The 17,901-nt window shown below is 57.5% G+C and overlaps 1 protein-coding gene across 1 annotated transcript; it reads right to left on the bottom strand.

The window, feature by feature from the left end:
• Positions 1-2,799: 2,799 nt before the first annotated feature.
• Positions 2,800-14,359, bottom strand: BCL3 (BCL3 transcription coactivator). Its single transcript, XM_054463621.1, has 9 exons — positions 13,897-14,359; positions 11,559-11,712; positions 6,561-6,669; positions 5,678-5,882; positions 5,484-5,572; positions 5,176-5,253; positions 4,482-4,649; positions 4,051-4,168; positions 2,800-3,413 (listed from the first exon to the last, which is right to left on the bottom strand). The coding sequence occupies exons 1-9, from the start codon at positions 14,150-14,152 to the stop codon at positions 3,226-3,228; spliced, it is 1,365 nt and encodes a 454-aa protein (XP_054319596.1). The 5' UTR covers positions 14,153-14,359; the 3' UTR covers positions 2,800-3,225.
• Between the last annotated feature and the right edge of the window lie 3,542 nt (positions 14,360-17,901).

Here is a 17,901-nt window from a genome sequence, read left to right as displayed (position 1 = left end):
AAGAAATTTGGGCCTGGCTTGGTGGCTCACACCTGTAATCCCAGCACTTTGGGAGGCCGAGGCGGGTGGATCACTTGAGGTCAGGAGTTCAAGACCAGCCTGGCCAACAGGGTGAAACCCCGTCTCTACTAAAAATACAAAAATTAATTGGGCATGGTGGTACATGCTTGTAATTCCAGCTACTTGGGAGGCTGAGGCTGGAGAATCGCTTGAACCTTGGAGGCAATGGCTGCAGTGAGCCGAGATTGGGCCTCTGCACTGCAGCCTGGGTGACAGAGCGAGACTCTGTCTCAAAAAAAAAAAAAAACTTTGATTCCCAAGGTTGGAGGTGGGCCTGATGTGAGGTGTGTTTGGGTCACGGGGGCAGATCCCTCATGAATAGATTAATGTCCTCCCTGGCGGGTGAATGAGTTCTCCCCATTAACGCCCATGAGAGATGGGTGTTAAAAGGAGCCTGGCACTTCTCTCTCTCTGTCTCTCTCTCGCTTCCCCTTGTGCCACGTGATCCCTGCACATGTGTGGTTCCCTTGGTCTTCTGCCACGAGTAGAAGCAGCCTGAAGCCTTCACCACAAGAAGCAGATGCTGACACCATGGTTCTTTTATTTATTTATTTTTTTGAGGTAGGGCCTCACTCTGTTGCCCAGGCTGGAGTGCAGTGGTGCGATCATAGCTCACTGCAGCCTTGAACTCACAGACTCAAGCAATCCTCCCACCTCAGTCTTCTGAGTAGCAGAGACTACAGGTGCCTGCCACTATGCCCAGCTAATTTTTTTTTTTTTTTTTTTTTTTTTTGCACAGACAGGGTCTCACTATACTGCTTGGGCTGGTCTCAAACTCCTGGTCTTAAGGGATTCTCCTGCCTCAGCCTCCCAAAGTGCTGGGATTACAGGTGTGAGCCACCGTGCTTGGCCTCGATTTTGGACTTCTTTTTTTTTTTTTTTTTTGAGACAGAGTCTTGCTCTGTCGCCCAGATTGGAGTGCAGTGGTGCAATCTCGGCTCACTGCAAGCTCTGCCTCCCGGGTTCGTGCCATTCCCCTGCCTCAGCCTCCCGAGTAGCTGGGACTACAGGTGCCCGCCACCGTGCCTGGCTAATCTTTTGTATTTTTAGTAGAGACGGGGTTTCACCGGGTTAGCCAGGATGGTCTCGATCTCCTGACCTCGTGATCGGCCCGCCTCGGCCTCTCAAAGTGCTGAGATTACAGGCGTGAGCCACCGCGCCCGGCCGATTTTGGACTTCTTATGCCCAGAACTGTAAGAGAATAAATTAGTATCGTTTGGCTGGCACGGTGGCTCACACCTTTTGTAATCCCAGCACTTTGGGAGGCTGAAGTGGGTGGATCACTTGAGGTCAGGAGTTCCAGATCAGTCTGGCCAACATGTCGAAACCCTGTGTCTAGTAAAAATACAAAAAATTAACCAGGTGTGGTGGTGCACGCCTGTAGTCCCAGCTTCTTGGGAGGCTGAGGTAGGAGAATGGCTTGAACCAGGGAAGTGGAGGTTGTAGTGAGCTGAGATTGTGCCACTGCACTCCAGCCTGGGTGACAGAGTGAGAATCTGTCTCAAAAAAAAAAAAAAAAAAAAAGTTAGCATCATTTCAAGCCACTGAATTTGTGATTTGTGATAGTGGCAACAGGAAACCATTACAAACCCCGACTGACACACAAAGACATACCCCAGAGTCAAAGCACAGATGTGTGGCTGGGCGCGGTGACTCACGCCTGTAATCCCAGCACTTTGGGAGGCCAAGGCAAGCGGATCGCCTGAGGTCAGGAGTTTGAGACCAGCCTGGCCAATGTGGCAAAACCCCGTCTCTACTAAAAATACAAAAATTGGCCAGGCATGGTGGTGGGTGCCTGTAATCCCAGCTACTCTGGAGGCTGGGGCAGGAGAATCTCTTCAACCCAGGAGGCGGAGGTTGCAGTGAGCCGAGATCGCGCCATTGCACTCCAGCCTGGGCAACAGAGTGAGACTCCATCCCAAAACAAAACAAAAAAAACAACAAAAAAACCACAGATGTGGTCCATTAGAGGGGCCCCATGGAACCACCGAGTAAAACTGCCTCACACCATGTGAGGCAGTCACAGGGCAACAATCACAGCATCACCCCAGATCTCAATGTTAGGAACACTCCCAAACACCACGCACTCGGACAGCCAGAGACGATTGGGGCTGAAGTCAGCTGTGGGTTATCACCGGAACCCCCACACTACAGAAACACACATGCCCAGGGTCACTACGGAATCCAACAGGGTGCCCTGGAAAGATATCACACACTGGCCAGGTGCGGTGGCTCATGCCTGCAATCCCAGCACTTTGGGAGGCTGACACAGGAGGATCATAAGGTCAGGAGGTCGAGACCAGCCTGACCAACATGGTGAAACCCCGTCTCTACTAAAAATACAAAAATTAGCCAGGCGTGGTGGTGCACACCTGTAATCTCAGCTACTCAGGAGGCTGAGGCAGGAGAATCGCTTGAACCGGGGAGGCGGAGGTTGCAGTGAGCCGAGATCGTGCCACTGCATTCCAGCTTGGGCAACAGAGCAAGACTCTGTCTTGGAAAAAAAAAAAAAAAGATATCACACACCACATCCTCCTTAGAAACAATGGAACAGTGAGAATGATGGCAACATTCACAACCAAACACACCAGAAGTCCCAGAGTGACACACAGGAGATTGTCTGTCTGAGACTCACAACATCACTCTGGGAGTCAGCTGGATTCAGTGCATGGGTGTGCGCACACACGACGGCACTTCCGCCAGGTCCATCTCATGAAAGAGGCCCATGCACCCAAGGGATATGGTACAAAAATAGTTTATTACAAAAGAAATCCAACCAAAATGCTTAATAATTTACATCGTGATCCGTGCCCGTTACGGCCCACCTCTCCCCTCCTCAATTATCTGGTAGAGAGTGGAGGGGAGTGGCTGTTCCCTGGGTCCACCAGCTCTGGGAGGGAACATGGAAATGGAAGATGTGGGTGGCATTCCGGACAGGGACTGGTGCCTGAGAATGCTGGGGTCAGAGTCCTGGGAGGGAGCGAGATGGGGGAACATCTGTGCTCAGAAGAGGGGGTGTATGGGTAGGTGCATGTGCTTCTGTGCAAATCCTGGTCCCGAAGATGGGGGGGGGCAGAGTGAGATCTTCACAGTTTCCAGAAGGGTTGACCCCAAAGGGCAGGGGGGCCCCTCCTCATGAGTCCAAGATCTGCCCCCCCATCCCCCTCAGCTGCCTCCTGGAGCTGGGGAGGGGGGCACCGGCCGGCCAGGGCCTCGGAGGACTCCAGCAAAGGGCAGGAAGGCAGGTGGAGATGGGGAAGGAAGGAAGAAATTGGGAGGAGCCATGGGGAATCCAGGGGGGTCCTTGGGGGGAGACTGGGAGGGTGAGGAGGATGGTGATGCAGAGAGAAGACCTGAGGAAGGAAGAGAGACAGAGGTGGAGGGTGGTGAGAGGCCAGACCCAGAGAGCAGGGGCTGGGGCCTGAGATCTAGGTCTGAGGGAGGAGGGGCTAGGGGTCTGAGGGAGGAGGGGCTGGGGATCTGGACTCTTGGGTCTGAGGGAGGAGGGGCAGGGGGTCTGAGGGAGGAGGGGCTGGGGATTTAAACTCCCGGGTCTGAGGAAAGAGGCATATGGGGACCTAGACTCCTGGGTCTGAAGGAAGAGGGGCTGGGGGCCTGAAGGAGGAGGGGCTGGGGGTGTGAGGGAGGAGGGGCTGAGGTCTGAGGGAGGAGGGTTTGGGAATCTGGACTCCTGGGTCTGAGGGAGGAGGGGCTGAGGTTTGAGATAAGAGGGGCTAGGGGTATGAGGGAGGAGGGGCTGAGGTCTGAGGGAGGAGGGGCTGGGGGGGGTCTGAAGGAGGAGGGGCTGGGGTCTGAGGGAGGAGGGGCCAGGGGTCTGAGGGAGGAGGGGCTATGGGTTGGGATTCCTGGGTCAGAGGGAGGAGGCTAGGGGCCTGGACTCCTAGATCCGAGGGAGGAGGGGCTGTGGGTTGGGATTCCTGGGTCTGAGGGAGGAGGCGCCAGGGCTGGAGGTTGGGAACGGTTTCTCACCGTTGGAGCTGAGGCGGCTGCTGCTCTCGGGGGAGGTGTTGGCGCTCCGGTCAGGGGAGGGGTCTGGCTGGGAAGTGGAAGCAGGCCGGGTGGCCTTCCCCCTCAGGATGTCGATGACCTGTAGGAAGATGGGCGTGACCATAGAGCCACCCATGCCTCACAGCCCTCTCTCCTTCTATCCCTCCTAGCTGACTGGATCCAGGTGGTGGCCTCTCCACTTCTCAGTAGGAAAAGATGGGCAAGGCACTTTTTTTCTTGGTGCCAGTCTCTCCTCATTTCTGGAACTCACACCCGCGCTCTCAGAGGCTCACCCACTCCCCTCCACGCAACGGCACAGACACCCTCACTCTTCTGCGCTCTGGCACACTCGCCTGCAACCAGCCCGCGGACACACGTGTGCAAGGGGCATGTCCACAGCTGCCCCGGCTCACCCTGCGGCTGCGCGCCACCATGAGCGGCGTGTCGTTGTGGCAGTTCTTGAGGCTGCTGTCGGCGCCGCTGCGGACCAGCGTGCGCACCAGCGGGAGGAGCCCGCGGCCGGACGCTGAGTGCAGGGCGGAGCTGCCGGAGTACATTTGCGCGTTCACGTTGGCGCCGTGCTGTGGGACGGGAGGGCCGGGTCAGGAGGGCGCGCGGGCCACCCGGGGCAAGGGAACAGAGGTTGGAGGCCCGGGTGGGTGGCCGGCACGTGGGGCGGCACCGGATCGGGGTGGGGTCACGGGAAGGTAGGAGCGAGAGCCAAGGGCGGGCCAAGAGGGACTGCGTTGGCGGCGATGAATGAACCGGAGCTGGACACCGAGGCCCGCGCCCCAAGGAGTCTTGGGGGCTGGAGGGGGGAAGGACAATGCGTGGACAGGGCCTAGCTGGAAGGCGGGGTCAGCCAGGCCATCGCAGGGCGGGGCCTAGGCCGTTGAGGTGGCAGGGGAGGAATAGGACAAGTTCGTAGCCAGGGGCGTGGAGCCCGAGAGTCGAGATAACTAGGCCTTAAAGGAAGGATCAGAGCTGGACGCGGAGCAGGAGCCGGAGCCAGAAGTGGAAGGCGGGGTCAGAGCTAGGGGCTGGGGCCAGAGCCGGGTTGGGGTCAGAGGATAGGGTGGGCGCGAGGCTCAGGGGGGCTGTACGCACCTGCAGCAGCAGCTGCACCATGCTAAGACTGTTGTTTTCCACGGCGTGGATGAGCGGGGAGCGGCCGCTCTTAATGTCCTGAGGCGGGGAAGGAAGGTCTTAGTTTCTCCAAGCTCTGCTCCAGCAGCCGGCGACCCGCATCCCGTCCACATCCCATTCGCGGGGTCCAGCCTCTCTCTTGGGTCTGATACTCCACGCCCCACCCCACCCGGGCGCTCTCCCACGCCAGCCCCACACTGGCCCCGCCCCCGCCAAGACCCCGCCCCTGCTAAGGCCCCGCTCCCTCCCAGCTCCTAGTGCGCGCTCACCACTGCGTCGATGTCGGCACCGCGCTCCAGCAAGAGCTGCACGGTTTCTTGGCACTCGGTGTTCACTGCCACGTGCAGGGCGGTGAGCCCTGAGGGAGAGGAGGGCTCGGTGAAACCTAGGCCCGGGCTTTGCGGCCGCTGATAGACTCCAGGTCCGCTGGACAGCCGAGCCGTGCCCCGCGGTAAATGCTTACCGTCATAATTGCGGGCCTCCAGGTCCAACGTGCCCGGAGCTGCGCTGTCCAGCAGGGCTCGCAGGCAGGTCGGGCTGCGGTGCTCGCACGCCAGGTGAGCGGCCGTCTGGCCATGGCGGTCCAGCGCCATGGGGCTGGCACCAGCTGTCACCAGGAGCCGGACCACAGACGGTAATGTGGTGATCACAGCCAGGTGGAGCGGTGTCTGGGGAACAGTGACTGTGAGGGACCTGTGTCCAGCCCTGCTCTCTAGTCCTGCCTCCCTCAGGTTTTCTGAACCCTTATTCCTCATCCTGCAGTCTTCCCCAGGAACAGAAACCTGCGACACCTCCTGTCTCAGATTCAAGAGTCCGGGCCCCATGCTCCTCCTTCCCCAGGACCCAGAAAACTGGGCCTCCAACCTCCTCTTTCCCTAGTACCCGAATTCTGGGTCCCCAGCCCCCTCCCTCCTCACTAGGAGGTCTTTAGGCCCCCTCCCTCTCAGGAACAAGGAGTCCAAGGCCCCAGAGCCCTTCTTCTCCAGGAACCAGAAGCCTGGAGCACCTCGGTGCTTAGAGTCCAGACCCCAGCCCTCCTCCCTCAGACCCAAGAGTCCAGACCCCCAGCCCTCCTCCCTCAGACCCAGGAGTCCAGACCCCCAGCCCTCCTCCCTCAGACTCAGGAGCCCAGGACCCCAGCCCTCCTCCCTCAGACCCAGGAGCCCAGGCCCGCAGCCCTCCTCCATCAGACCCAGGAGTCCAAGCACCAGCCCCTCCTCCCTCAGACCCAGGGGTCCAGGCCCCAGCCCCTCCTCCCTCAGACCCAGGAGTTCAGGCCCCCAGCCCCTCCTCCGTCAGACCCAGGAGTCCAGGCCCCAGCCCTCCTCCCTCAGACCCAGCCTCACCTGCCGCAGGTTGTTGTAGATGTCGAGCTCCCGGCCCCCCTGCTGGAAGAGGTTGACCAGCCGGTGCACAGCTGGCAGGTTACCCTGCACCACAGCAATATGGAGAGGCCTGGGGGTGGGGGAGTGAAGGAATCACAGGCATTAGGGGCTGTTCACCTCTCACCCTCATGCTGTTGGCAATGCTAACTCCAATGTGTTGAATACTTTGGAAATGTCCCCAGTATTCAAACACTTCTCCCCACCCACTCCCTCCATCCTGATTTACCACCCGCTCCCTCCATCCTGATTTACCACCCGCTCCCTCCATCCTGCTTTAGCCACCACTGGCTCCCTGCTGGTCTAGTACAGTTCCATCCTCATGGCTTCTCTGCTTCCACCTATGCTCTACTGTCTGTCCCCCACACAACAGCCAGAGGGACCTTTTTATTTTATTTTATTTGTTTGAGACGGAGTCTTGCTCTGTCGCCCAGGCTGGAGTGCAGTGGTGCTATCTCCTGCTCACTGCAATCTCTGCCTCCCAGGTTCAAGCGATCATCCAACTTCAGCCTCCCGAGTAGTGTGCCATCATGCCCAGCTAACTTTTGTATTTTTAGTAGAGACAGGATTTCACCATGTTGGCCAGGCTGGTCTCTAACCGCTGGGTTCAAGTGATCCTCCTGCCTCAGCCTCCCAAAGTGCTGGGATTACAGGCGTGAGCCACCATGCCCAGTCTGGAACAAAAGTTTTGACTAAAAGGGAGGTGAGGACAAACTGGGATGGGGCCATTGTTCTGGAGGCTGTACAGTCCAGAACCCCCTTCCAGACTGAAGGACTCACTCCCTCAGCTTCTGGGAAGATTGTCAGCTTTCAGACCATTTGGGAATTACCCTCAACTCAAGAGAGCTGCTTGTCCAAGGTCACGCCCCATGTGAATCAAGGGCAGCTGCCCTTCAATGGCATCCAGTCACTGGTTAATGCCAGCATAGAAGGCCTAGCCTCCTGACCCCAATGCTGAAGGCCATTGCAGCTTCAATATTCCCTGTGGGACGGCTGAGGCCCTGTGGAGGTGACACAGCAGCTCAACTTCTCCCTCTGCCCATATGGGCTTCCTTCATCCCACAGGTGCTGATGGAAAGCATTTCCAATAAACTTCCTGCTCGGTTTCCAGAGACCCCAACCTAGAACAGCTATTCGGAGACTGGTGTGTGTGTGCGTGCGTGCTTGTGCACGCCTGTGCATGTTTGCATGGGGTGGAGGACAGAGTGGAGGACCCAAGGAGGACTGCGTGTACACAGTGGGCGGCAGGATCTTTATTTAAAGTTTACCAAGTAATTCCTTTCTCACCAGCACCCGTCTCTCTTGTGGAATGTGTCTCTCGAATCCAGTTTAAACTAGCCTCCCAGGTGGTTCTGATGGAAGTGCAGAAATCCTGGGGCCAGAGTCGCACATTGGGCCGCAACCCCTTCTAGCCTAGCTGCGTGCCAGGGCAAGCCATGGGGGCCTTTCGGAGCCTCAGTTTTCTCTTATGTAAAGTACAGCGCCCACATGCCAGGGTGAGATCACGCAGGTGAATCGCTGAACCAGACTCCTAATCCGTGAAAGCCAAATTTAAAAATAAAATGTCGAGGGAGGGGCCGGGGTCCCTGGGAAGGGTCCCCCCTTCTCTGCATCTCCCAGGACGCCTGGCCTGGGTCCCTCTCGGGGCGGCCAGGGTTAAGTGAGGGCAGACGCAGCGAATGATTTCAGAGAAACCGTCCAGGCCTGAGTTCCCATAAACGCGCGGGCCGCAGGGGGTGGGGCGGGGCTGGAGGAAGTGGGGACGGGAGGGGCGACCCAGCCCTCGGACTTCCAGTAACAGGTCTGCTGGGCGGGGCTCTGCTTCCTGCTCCCGGGGGAGGGAAGCTTGTCCCGCCGGGGATCTACCCTGGCCACCCCTGGCACCCCAACTTCCATCCTCGAATGGGGCGGGGGAAGGGGGTGCCCAGCCCAAGAAGACCTAGCTCCCTTGAGGTGTGTGTGTCGGGGGGCGCATAATCCCGAGTCCTCCCGCCTGGGGGACCCTCTGGAACTCCACCCCGCAGAGCTCAGGCTCCAGCTGGCTGCAAGTCCTCCTTATCCCGGCATCCACCCCCAACATCTCTTGGGAGCCAGAAATAGCCCTAACTCTTCTTTAAGAATAAGGACTTCCCCCGTCCTTCAGAGCTCCAGGATCCCAAAGTACATTGCCTGTCCTTGTCGCCTCAGAGACCCAGAAATACAGCGCCTCAAACCCTGCCCCTTTGGGAACACAGACTTTCAGGCCCCTTGGCATGACCAGCTTTACCTGCCCAAGGCTTAGAATGTCCTGCTGCCGCTGTCGTGAAATTCTTAAGTTTTGAACAAGGGACTCTGCAAATTTCTGTATCTGGTCCTGCCCCTAAAGCCCCTCTGAGTGCCAGGTCCCCAAGCTGCCAAGCTGCTCCTCATCCCCTCGGAGATTAAGGAATACAGTTCCCCAACTTCTGCCTTCTGAGAATCAGAACATCACCGCCCCCCACGCCGTCCCCGCCTTCTTGCCCCCTCCCCAGGTTTCTGGCTGCCCAGTCCCTAACCCCTTGGGGGTCCAAATGCCCCAAGGCTCGTACCCGCCTGTGAGGAGATGGAAGCCCAGCCTCCCAACCTTTTGGCTTCTGCGGGGACCCAGACTTAGCGTCCCCCACCCTCCTCGCCCCCACTGCCCTCCCCCGGGTGTGAAGTGGAGCCGGTGGCGCAGGCTGGGGCCGGGCCGCTGCCCGTTCCGGTAAAGTCTCAGCCCCAGCGGAAGGGGTTAAGGTTGGAGGAAGCGCCAGGAGGGGGGAGGCTGCGAGTGAGTGACGGGTGCTGACGTGGGGGAGGCAGAGCAGCTGGGTTGCGGTCAAGTTCTGCGGGAAGGGATTTCCCCCAGCAGGCAGCTGAGGCAGAAGTGTTTGCCTTGGGGGAGAGTCAGGGAGGGAGGGTGGGGGGAGGGCCTGGGGCTGGAGACTGGTGGGCCGTGTGGCCTCTGGCAAGCACCCTGCTTTTCAACAGCATGGACAGCTCACCCCTGGGGGCAGAGACTAATTAAGCCCGTTTCATAGATGACCCCCCAGAGGTACCCAGAAGGGGAGGGAACTAGGTTTTATTAGCTCTTTATAATCTCGGCCACTTTCTCCTGCTAGGGCTCTGGAGATGGCCTGCAAACCACCCTGGGAGCTCTGCTCAAACATTACCCATTTCCATGCATTGAGCACTTACTGTTTGCCCAGCCCTGTTCTGTGCACTGTATTAATACATGTGTACAAGATCTCAATGAATCCTAATTGTGATAGGTGCTATTATGAGACCCAGTTTCCAAATAGGGAAACTGAGACTCAGGGACATGAAATCACCAGTGGGCCAGTGGTGGAGCAGCCCTCTGCTACTTCTCTGCAGATATAGGCCTGTTCATCTCTACCTGTGGTTTCCAGGCCCCAAACTAATTCTCACAGAAGTGCTTTGTATAAATCATGTCATTTCTTCCTCCCGGAGACCCTCACACGCGATGGTTCCTGTTTTTACAGAGAGGAAAACTGAGGTACAGAGGGAGTGGAAAGTGGCCACGCTGAGATTCCAACCCAGGTCGATAGAATAATAAGAATCATGATGATCAATTGTAGTGAGTGCTTACTATGTGCTAGGCACAGACCAAACCCTCTCGTGCAGGACTTCTCAGCAACCTCACAAACATGTTCTTCAAACTGCAGGTGATAAACCATGGGGGTTGTGAAATCAATTTAGGGGATCTTCAAATTAATGTAGTGGGCTGTGACCACGAAACAATGAAGTCGACTAGAATAGAAAATGGCAAAGTAAAGCTGTAAGCTGGGCTCGGTGGCTTACACCTGTAATCTCAGCACTTTGGGAGGCTGAGGTGGGAGGATCACTTGAGCCCAGGAGTTTGAGACCAGTGTGGGCAACATAGCAAGACTGCCGTGTTTCTACAAAAAAAAAAAAAACAAAACAAAAAACAAAAAACAAAAAAAACAAAAATTAGCCAGGTGTGGGGGTAGTGCCTGTGGTCCCAGCTACTCAGGAGGCTGAGGTGGGAGGATCATTTGAGCCCAAGAGATCAAGGCTGCAGTGAGCTATGATTGCACTACTGTACTCCAGCCTGGGTGACAGATCGAGACCTTGTCTCAGAAAAAAAAAAAAAAAAAGAAAAAGAAAAAAAGAAAAAAAAAGAAAATGTCACAGTAGAACCCACATACTAAGGGCGAGTATTGTTTCATTTTGTGCAATTTTAATTTCAAGTTTATGTGTGTGTGTGTGTGTGTGTGTGTGCTGGGTTTGAGATAAAATAATAGTCATATTAACAAACACTTACTCAACATTTATGCCAGGTCCAGTGATAGGAGTTTTACATGTATAATTCATATGGTAAGTTAATCAATGAACTATCTTTCTTGTTTTTAGGTTGTGATAAAAAATCTAAAGACCACTGTTCCAAAAATAGTGTTCTAGGGGTTGGCTTGGGGCTCATGCCTGTAATCCCAGCACTTTGGGAGGCCAAGGCGAGTGGATCACTTGAGGTCAGGAGTTTGAGACCAGCCTGGCCAACATGGTGAAACCCTGTCTCTACCAAAAAATACAAAAATTAGCCGGGCTTGGCAGTGGGCACCTGTAGTCTCAGCTACTCGGGAGGCTGTGGCATGAGACTCACTTGAACCTGGGGGGCAGAGGTTGCAGTGAGCCGAGATCGTGCCACTGTACTCCAGCCTGGGCGACAGGGTGAGACCCTGTCTCAAAAAAAACAAAAACAAAAACCAAACAAAAATAGTGGCCTAGGAGGTAAATGCTCTCAAGGTGCCCATTCTTCAGAGGAGGAAACTGAGACTCAGAGAGGGGAAGGGACTTATTCAAGGTCACACAGCCTGTGGTGGAGACCAAGTTGTGACTCAGGTCCACTGGGAGCTGAGTGGCCCTGTGTTATGGACGGCTGGTCTTCCCAACCACCCCTCCCCTTAATAGGGGACTGTCACTCACGTGTCTCCGTCCTCATCTGCACGGGTGGCCATGGCGATGTCAGCAGAAAGGGGGTGTTCCATGGGGCACATCATGGGGTATAGGGGTGTAGGCAGGTTCACCAGAGGAAACGGGGAGCCCATGGTCCGAGTGGGGTACAAAGGCAGTAAGGCCCCTGGACAATGGAGGACAGAGAAGGGACATGGGTGAGGCCACACCCACAGACCCTCAACCCGCTCCCCACTTCTAGACCTTTGCTCCTGCGGTGTCACCTGCCCTTTCTCCTGGGTCCCTTTTGCATCCCATACAGGGTCCTCAAGGCCTAAAACAAACCCCCTTCCACGTCCCTCCTCTGGGCTCTGGCAGCTTCCTCTCCCTCCAGGGCTGGTCACCCTCATTGTCACTTACCTTCTGACCCCAATCTCCAATCAGACAAAGGGTCCCTTAAGAACAGAGGGTGCACCCATCATCACCTAGCAGGGGACCCCAAGGACAGTCTGCGGAGTGATTTTGTGGCTGATGAATTGCTGGGTGCAGGGTGTGGGATAAATGTAGAGTGGGTTTGGGGAGAGTGGAGGGAGAGAGGAGGTGTTACCAGAAACCTGTTCAAATTGTTTTTGAGATGTAGTCTTGCTCTGTCACCCAGACTGGAGTGTAGTGGCACGATCTTGCCTCACTGCAACCTCTGCCTCCCAGGTTCAAGCAATTCTCCTGCCTCAACCTCCCAGGTAGCTGGGATTACAGATGCTCACCACCACGCATGGGTAATTTTAGATCAAACTGTTTAAAAAGGGGCCACGGCAGGCCGGGCATGGTGGCTCATGCCTCTAATACCAATACTTTGGGAGGCCGAGGCGGGTGGATCACCTGAGGTCAGGAGTTCAATACCAGTCTGGGCAACATGGTGAAACCCTGTCTCTACTAAAAATACAAAAATTAGCCAGGTGTGGTGGTGCATGCCTGTAATCCCAGCTACTCGGGAGGCCGAGGCACAAGAATCGCCTGAACTTGGGAGGCGGAGGTTGCAGTGAGCCGAGATCACGCCAATGCACTCCAGCCTGGGCGACAGAGCAAAACAAAACTCTGTCTCAAAAAACAAAAACAAAAACAAACAAACAAACAAACAAAGGTGAGGGGACCACGGCAGCAGGCAAATCCATACCAACCCATCACATAGACGGGGAAAACTGAGGACTGCTTTCTCACTCTTGGAATGGGAAAGCTGGAAGGCTGTGGCAGAACTCCTGATGCACACAGCTTGAGGCTCTCCAGCTGTCACGCTGATGGGGTGGAGGGTGCAGAAACTACCTAAAGTTTTGGGGCTCTGTAGAAGGGCTCTCTGCAGCTTTGGGGGTCAATTGGGGATGGTGACGTGGCCACAGCTGTGGTAGGGGACACCGCTTCTTGAGATCAGGGATGGAGATAGGATGGAGAGAAGAGTGTGTGATCTTCGTCATCTGCTGATCTTTATGGGCCCTGTGTTCTTGAACTCCCAAGTTTCCAGGTCCCCGTATCTCCAATACCAGGCCTTGGGGCCCTGAGGCTTTCTGTCTGGAGACCCCTGAATTTTTCATCTTGCCTCTGAATTACCCAGAGTCTCAGAATTACCCAATCTTAGGATCCTCAGTACCCTGATCCCCTTCGGCCCACCTGATCTTCACCTCAAATAGGACCCTGATCACTTGTGGCCCCACATAACTGAGTACCCAGAACGCCGGGTCTCCATTCCCCTGGGTCCTCAAGACTTCCTGGTATCTGGGTCCCTGGAGCTCTGGTTCATTTCCTTGGATCCTTGTGATCCCAGATATTGGGGTGCTCAGAACCCCATCTCTGTTTTCATAATGCCCATGTCTCCAGATACCTTGGTTCCTGGGATTGTGACATCCTGAGATCCTCAGTATCTGTCTCCTTAGAACCCCAGTCTCTGTTACCCTGACTCCCTTTGATTCTAATATCAGGATACAAGGAACCCCAGTTTCTCCAGCGCAGCTCAGCTTCCTCATAACCCTACACATCTGGCTTAAGAGCCTGTACTTTTTTGTCCCTAGGATACCAGGCTCTGTGCCCTGATTCCCCGACACCCCCATATTTGTACCACTGTGCATTGTCCCTGACCCCCCCATGTCACTCAGCCCCTGGGCTCTGCCCCCCAGGGTCCCCAAATCCCCAGATCCCAAGGCACAGCTTACTGGCTCCCCGATGATCTCGTATCTGTATCCCTGGAACCTGGGCTTATATCCTCTTGTCACCCAGGTCCCTGGAGAGACACCGGTGTGTGCCTCGAGCTCTGCCTCCTGGCTCTTGTGACCCTATACTCTGTGTGGATCCCACCCGGCCCGGACCCTCGGGGGCCACTCACCCGGGTAGTAAAGCGCCTCCGGCCGGGCCAGGCCGTGGGGGGGCCCGGGGACCGCCGGCAGGTCGCAGCCGCCGCGCAGAGGGTCCAGGGGGACGACAAGGCCCGCAGCGCCGCGGGGAGCGGCGGGCTCCGGGGAGGGCGCGCGCAGCGGGCGCTTGCGGAGCGGCAGCGCGGCGCCCGGGAGTCCGGCGGCCTTGGGCCGGGTGCGCAGGTCCACGGGCCCCTCGTCCATGGCCCCCGCGGGGCATCGGGGCATGGGGCCGCCGGGGACGGCGGCCGGAGCGCGGCTGGGCTCGGCTGCACGGGAGGGTGGTTTCGTCGGGCGCCGGGACTTCCCCTGCAGCCGGCTGAACTGAAGGGACTTTTGTCGGCCGGGGCGGTGCCGGCCGCCCGCCTCCCCGCCCCCGGCCCCCCCGGGGCCACCCGTACGCCCCAGGGGTTTCCTGGACCCGCCGCTGCTCCCGCCGCTCTGCGGTGTAGCCTGCCCTGCGCCCCGCCTGCGCCGCGCCGCGCCCCGCTTGCCCCCTCCTGGCCCGCGGCGCCCGGGGCAGCCAGGCTTCGGCGGGGGAGGGAGAGGAAAAGAGGGGTGGGGGGAGAGGAGGCGGGGTCGGGGGGCGGGGGGGGTGTCCCCACCCCTGCTGCCAAGGGCCGCTCTCAGTCTCTCTGCCTCTGTTTTTGTCTTTCTGGCCCTAGCTCTCAACATCTCTATCTCTGAGTCTGTAACTGTCTCTGGTTCTCCTGTCTGAGTAGGTGTTTCTCTCCGCAACCCCGCGTTTGTCTCTGTGTGCTTTGTTCCGTCTCTGTCTCTCTCTTTTGTCTCTTTGTGTCTGTCACCATCTCTCGGTCTCTCAGTTGCTGTCTACTTCTCTGCCTCTCAGGAGGCCTTGGCATCTCTGGGACAGGGGTTGGAATCTCGGTTCCCACTTACTCGCTGGGTGACCTTGGCCAAACACTTCCCCTCTCTGAGCCGTTTCCTCCTCAGTGGAAGTGAAAAGACGCACCCGGGGCAGGGACTGGCACTCGGCAGGTGGCCAGGAACGATTCCTCTCCCTCCCCTCTTCCATCTCTGCCACTCCACGTGCCTCATCAGCCGTGGGTCTAAAGGGGCTGGGGGTGGGGTGAGGGTGGGGAGCGCTCCACTGATTGTGTCTCTGCACGCATTGGGGGCCCTGCAGCCAGCCGGGGCCCGCGGGGCACCGGGGTGGGTGCTCGGAAAATCCTAGGTGCACAGAGAGAGAGAGAGACATGGAGACAGGCGCAGAGATCTTGAGAGAAAGAGAGATAGCAAGAGACACGGACACCAGGCCAGAGCGCGACCGAGGCCGGTGCTGCAGGAGCGGGGAGCAGTTTGGCTTCCCCCCGACTTCCCCTCCCACCTCGAGGAGGAGTTGATGGGTGGGGAACAGGCCAGGCGGGTTGGGGGCATGACTCAGGCTGGATGGCAGGGAGGGAGCGGGGAGGCGGGACTCTTCCCTGTCTCCTCCCTTCCTCTCCCTCTCCCCGCCCCGGGGTGGGGCCCCGAAGGTCCGGGGCTTTCCCGGATTTCCCTGGGGGCGGGGCAGCTCCTGGGGTTGAGTCCGGGTCACTGAGTCACAGGAGGCGGAGAGGGAGGCTTTGGGGACACAGAGGGCGGGGCATGGGGGCTGCACCCCGGACTTGCCCAGGGGGCACGCGGCGTCTCTCTGGTTCTCTCCCCCGGTCTCCTTCTGTCTATGCAACTTGCCGGATCTCCCTCTGATTGTCTCCTGCCCCGCCCTCTGTCTCTGTCTCCCCATCTCTGTTGCTGTCTCTGTGTCCCCTGGGACCTTGAAAGTGGGTGTTGGGGCTCCGGGAAGGGACTTTGGCCGGACTCGGGCCCCACCCGAGTGGATCGTTAACCCAGGATGTGAGAAGTGGCTGTAGGGAGAGGCCTCATCCCTTCCCTTCCTTTCTACCTCTCTCTGGATTTCCCTTATCCCCCTTCGTGGCGAAACATCCCGAGCACAGACCTGTGTTAATTCCACCTCCACCCCTTGCTCCCGGTGGGACCTCAGACAAGACATCCCCTGTCTTGAGACTCAGTTTGTTCTTCTGGAAAATGGGACCCATGGCAACCCCTGTCTGCTGGTGTTGTGGGGGCCACAGCAAGGGAAGAGAAGGGAGGAATTGGGTTGCACAGGCTGGGGGCTGTGTTCTCTGCCCACCCAACCCCACCCCTGGGGACCCTCAGACACAGGAGAGGGGTGTAGAACACCACCCCAATGCACAGAAAGGAAAGCTGAGGTTTGGAGGGGTGAGGCTTAGGGTGGGGACCCTCAGAGGTAGGGTGGGAAGGACACCCAAGCCTGTCCCACTCCTGGCATCCCGGGGCAGCTGGTGCAGTGGTTCCAACCTAGCAGGACTGTAGAGAGGAGAAGATGTGATGGGTCCAGTGGGGGCTTCGAAGGGCTGGGAGAGAGGGTGCTGCTGGAAGAGAGGGTGCTGATGGTTCTCTGAGGTTGGATGAGGGATAAAAGGGTCAGAAGGAGGAGGATCTGAAGAAGGAAGATAGGTCTGAGAGAGAAGTAGATGGTTTAGTGGGAGGAGGGGGAGAGGATCCGTAGGAGGAGGACAGGGTCTGTTGGAGGAGGTGAGGGTCTGATGGAGGAAGTAAGGGTCTGAGGGTGGAGGTGAGGTTTGGAGGGAGGAGGTGAAGGTCTGAGGGAGGAGACAAGGGTCTGAAGGAGGAGATAAGAGTCTGAGGAAGGAGGTGAGGGTTTGAGAGAGGAGGTGAGGGTCTGAAGGAGGAGGTAAGGGTCTGAAGGTGGAGGTGAGGTTCGGGGGGAGGAGATGAGGGGCTAAGGGAGGAGGTGAGGGTCTGAGAGAGGAGTTGAGGGTCTGAAGGAGGTGGGGGTCTGAGGGAGGAGGTGAGAGTCTGAAGGAGGAGATAAGCATCTGAGGAAGGAGGTGAGGGTTTGAGAGAAGAGGTGAGGGTCTGAAAGAGGAGGTAAGGGTCTGAGGGAGGAGGTGAGCGTCTGAAGGAGGAAGTGAGGGTCTGAGTGAGGAGGTGAGGGTCTGAGGGGAGAGGAGAGTATCTGAGGGAGAGGGCACAGTCTGAGGAAGTCTGAGAAGCACTAAGTGAGAAGACGCAGCTCTGAGGGAGGAGGAGAGAGTTGGAGGGAAAAGAAGGGTCTGAGGGAAGAAGATTTGGAGAGAGTCTGAGGGTAGAGGCCAGATCTGAGGGAGAAGAAAGAGGTTCAGGGGAAAAGATCTGAGGTTCCGAGGGTGGAAGGCATAGACTAGGGGAGGAGGAGCTGGTGGGGTGGAGGGGTAGAGAGGCGTGCCTCCGGGGCCAGCAGGGACCAAGGGGAGGGAAGGGAAGGGAGGCTGGGAGGCAGCCCCGCCCTGCAGCTGTCTCTAATTTCCCAGAATCTTCTGCTCTCAGGAAAGCCCCAGCTCCCACAGCAGCCTCCCTCCAATGTCGGGAACGGAGGATGAGGAACCAGGATGGCCACTCCCACCTTCCCCCGGCTCCTTGCACCCCAGGCGGAAAGGACTAGGGTCTCCTTTCTCTGGGCCTTGGCCTCTGGAGGGCCCCCACCCGCAGGGGCAGCCCCTGGATGAGTCTCAGAAACTTCCCAGAGGAGGCCCGGAAGTTCTGCTTGGTGTCTAACCACTTTCCCCTCATGCAGGCCGCCCTTTGTACCTGTTCAGATCTCCTCCCCAGCTGCTGCTTCTTTTTCCCCAACCCACCCTGGGGGAGGAAAGGCCAGGAATTTACCTGCTCAAAGTCCTGAGAGGGAAACGAAATTCCATCTGGAAGTCTGTAGGCTTGAGGCAGCTTTCTTGCTCTCAGGGGCCTCAATTTCTCTTTATAAGAGGAGAGAGTAGGGCTGGTCAGGGCCTAAGTTCCCATCTGGCTCAATTACTGGGTCTTGTCCTGCTTTTTTTTTTGAGACAAGATCTGGCTCTGTCTCCCAGGCTGAAGTGCAGTGGTGAGATCATAGCTCAATGTAGCCTTGAACTCCTGGACTCAAGTGATCCTCC

Source organism: Pongo pygmaeus, chromosome 20 (genome assembly GCF_028885625.2).
Source record: "Pongo pygmaeus isolate AG05252 chromosome 20, NHGRI_mPonPyg2-v2.0_pri, whole genome shotgun sequence".
NCBI classification, from domain to species: domain Eukaryota; kingdom Metazoa; phylum Chordata; class Mammalia; order Primates; family Hominidae; genus Pongo; species Pongo pygmaeus.
Note: the sequence above shows the minus strand (reverse complement) of the source record. Positions and strands in the feature narration are given on the sequence as shown.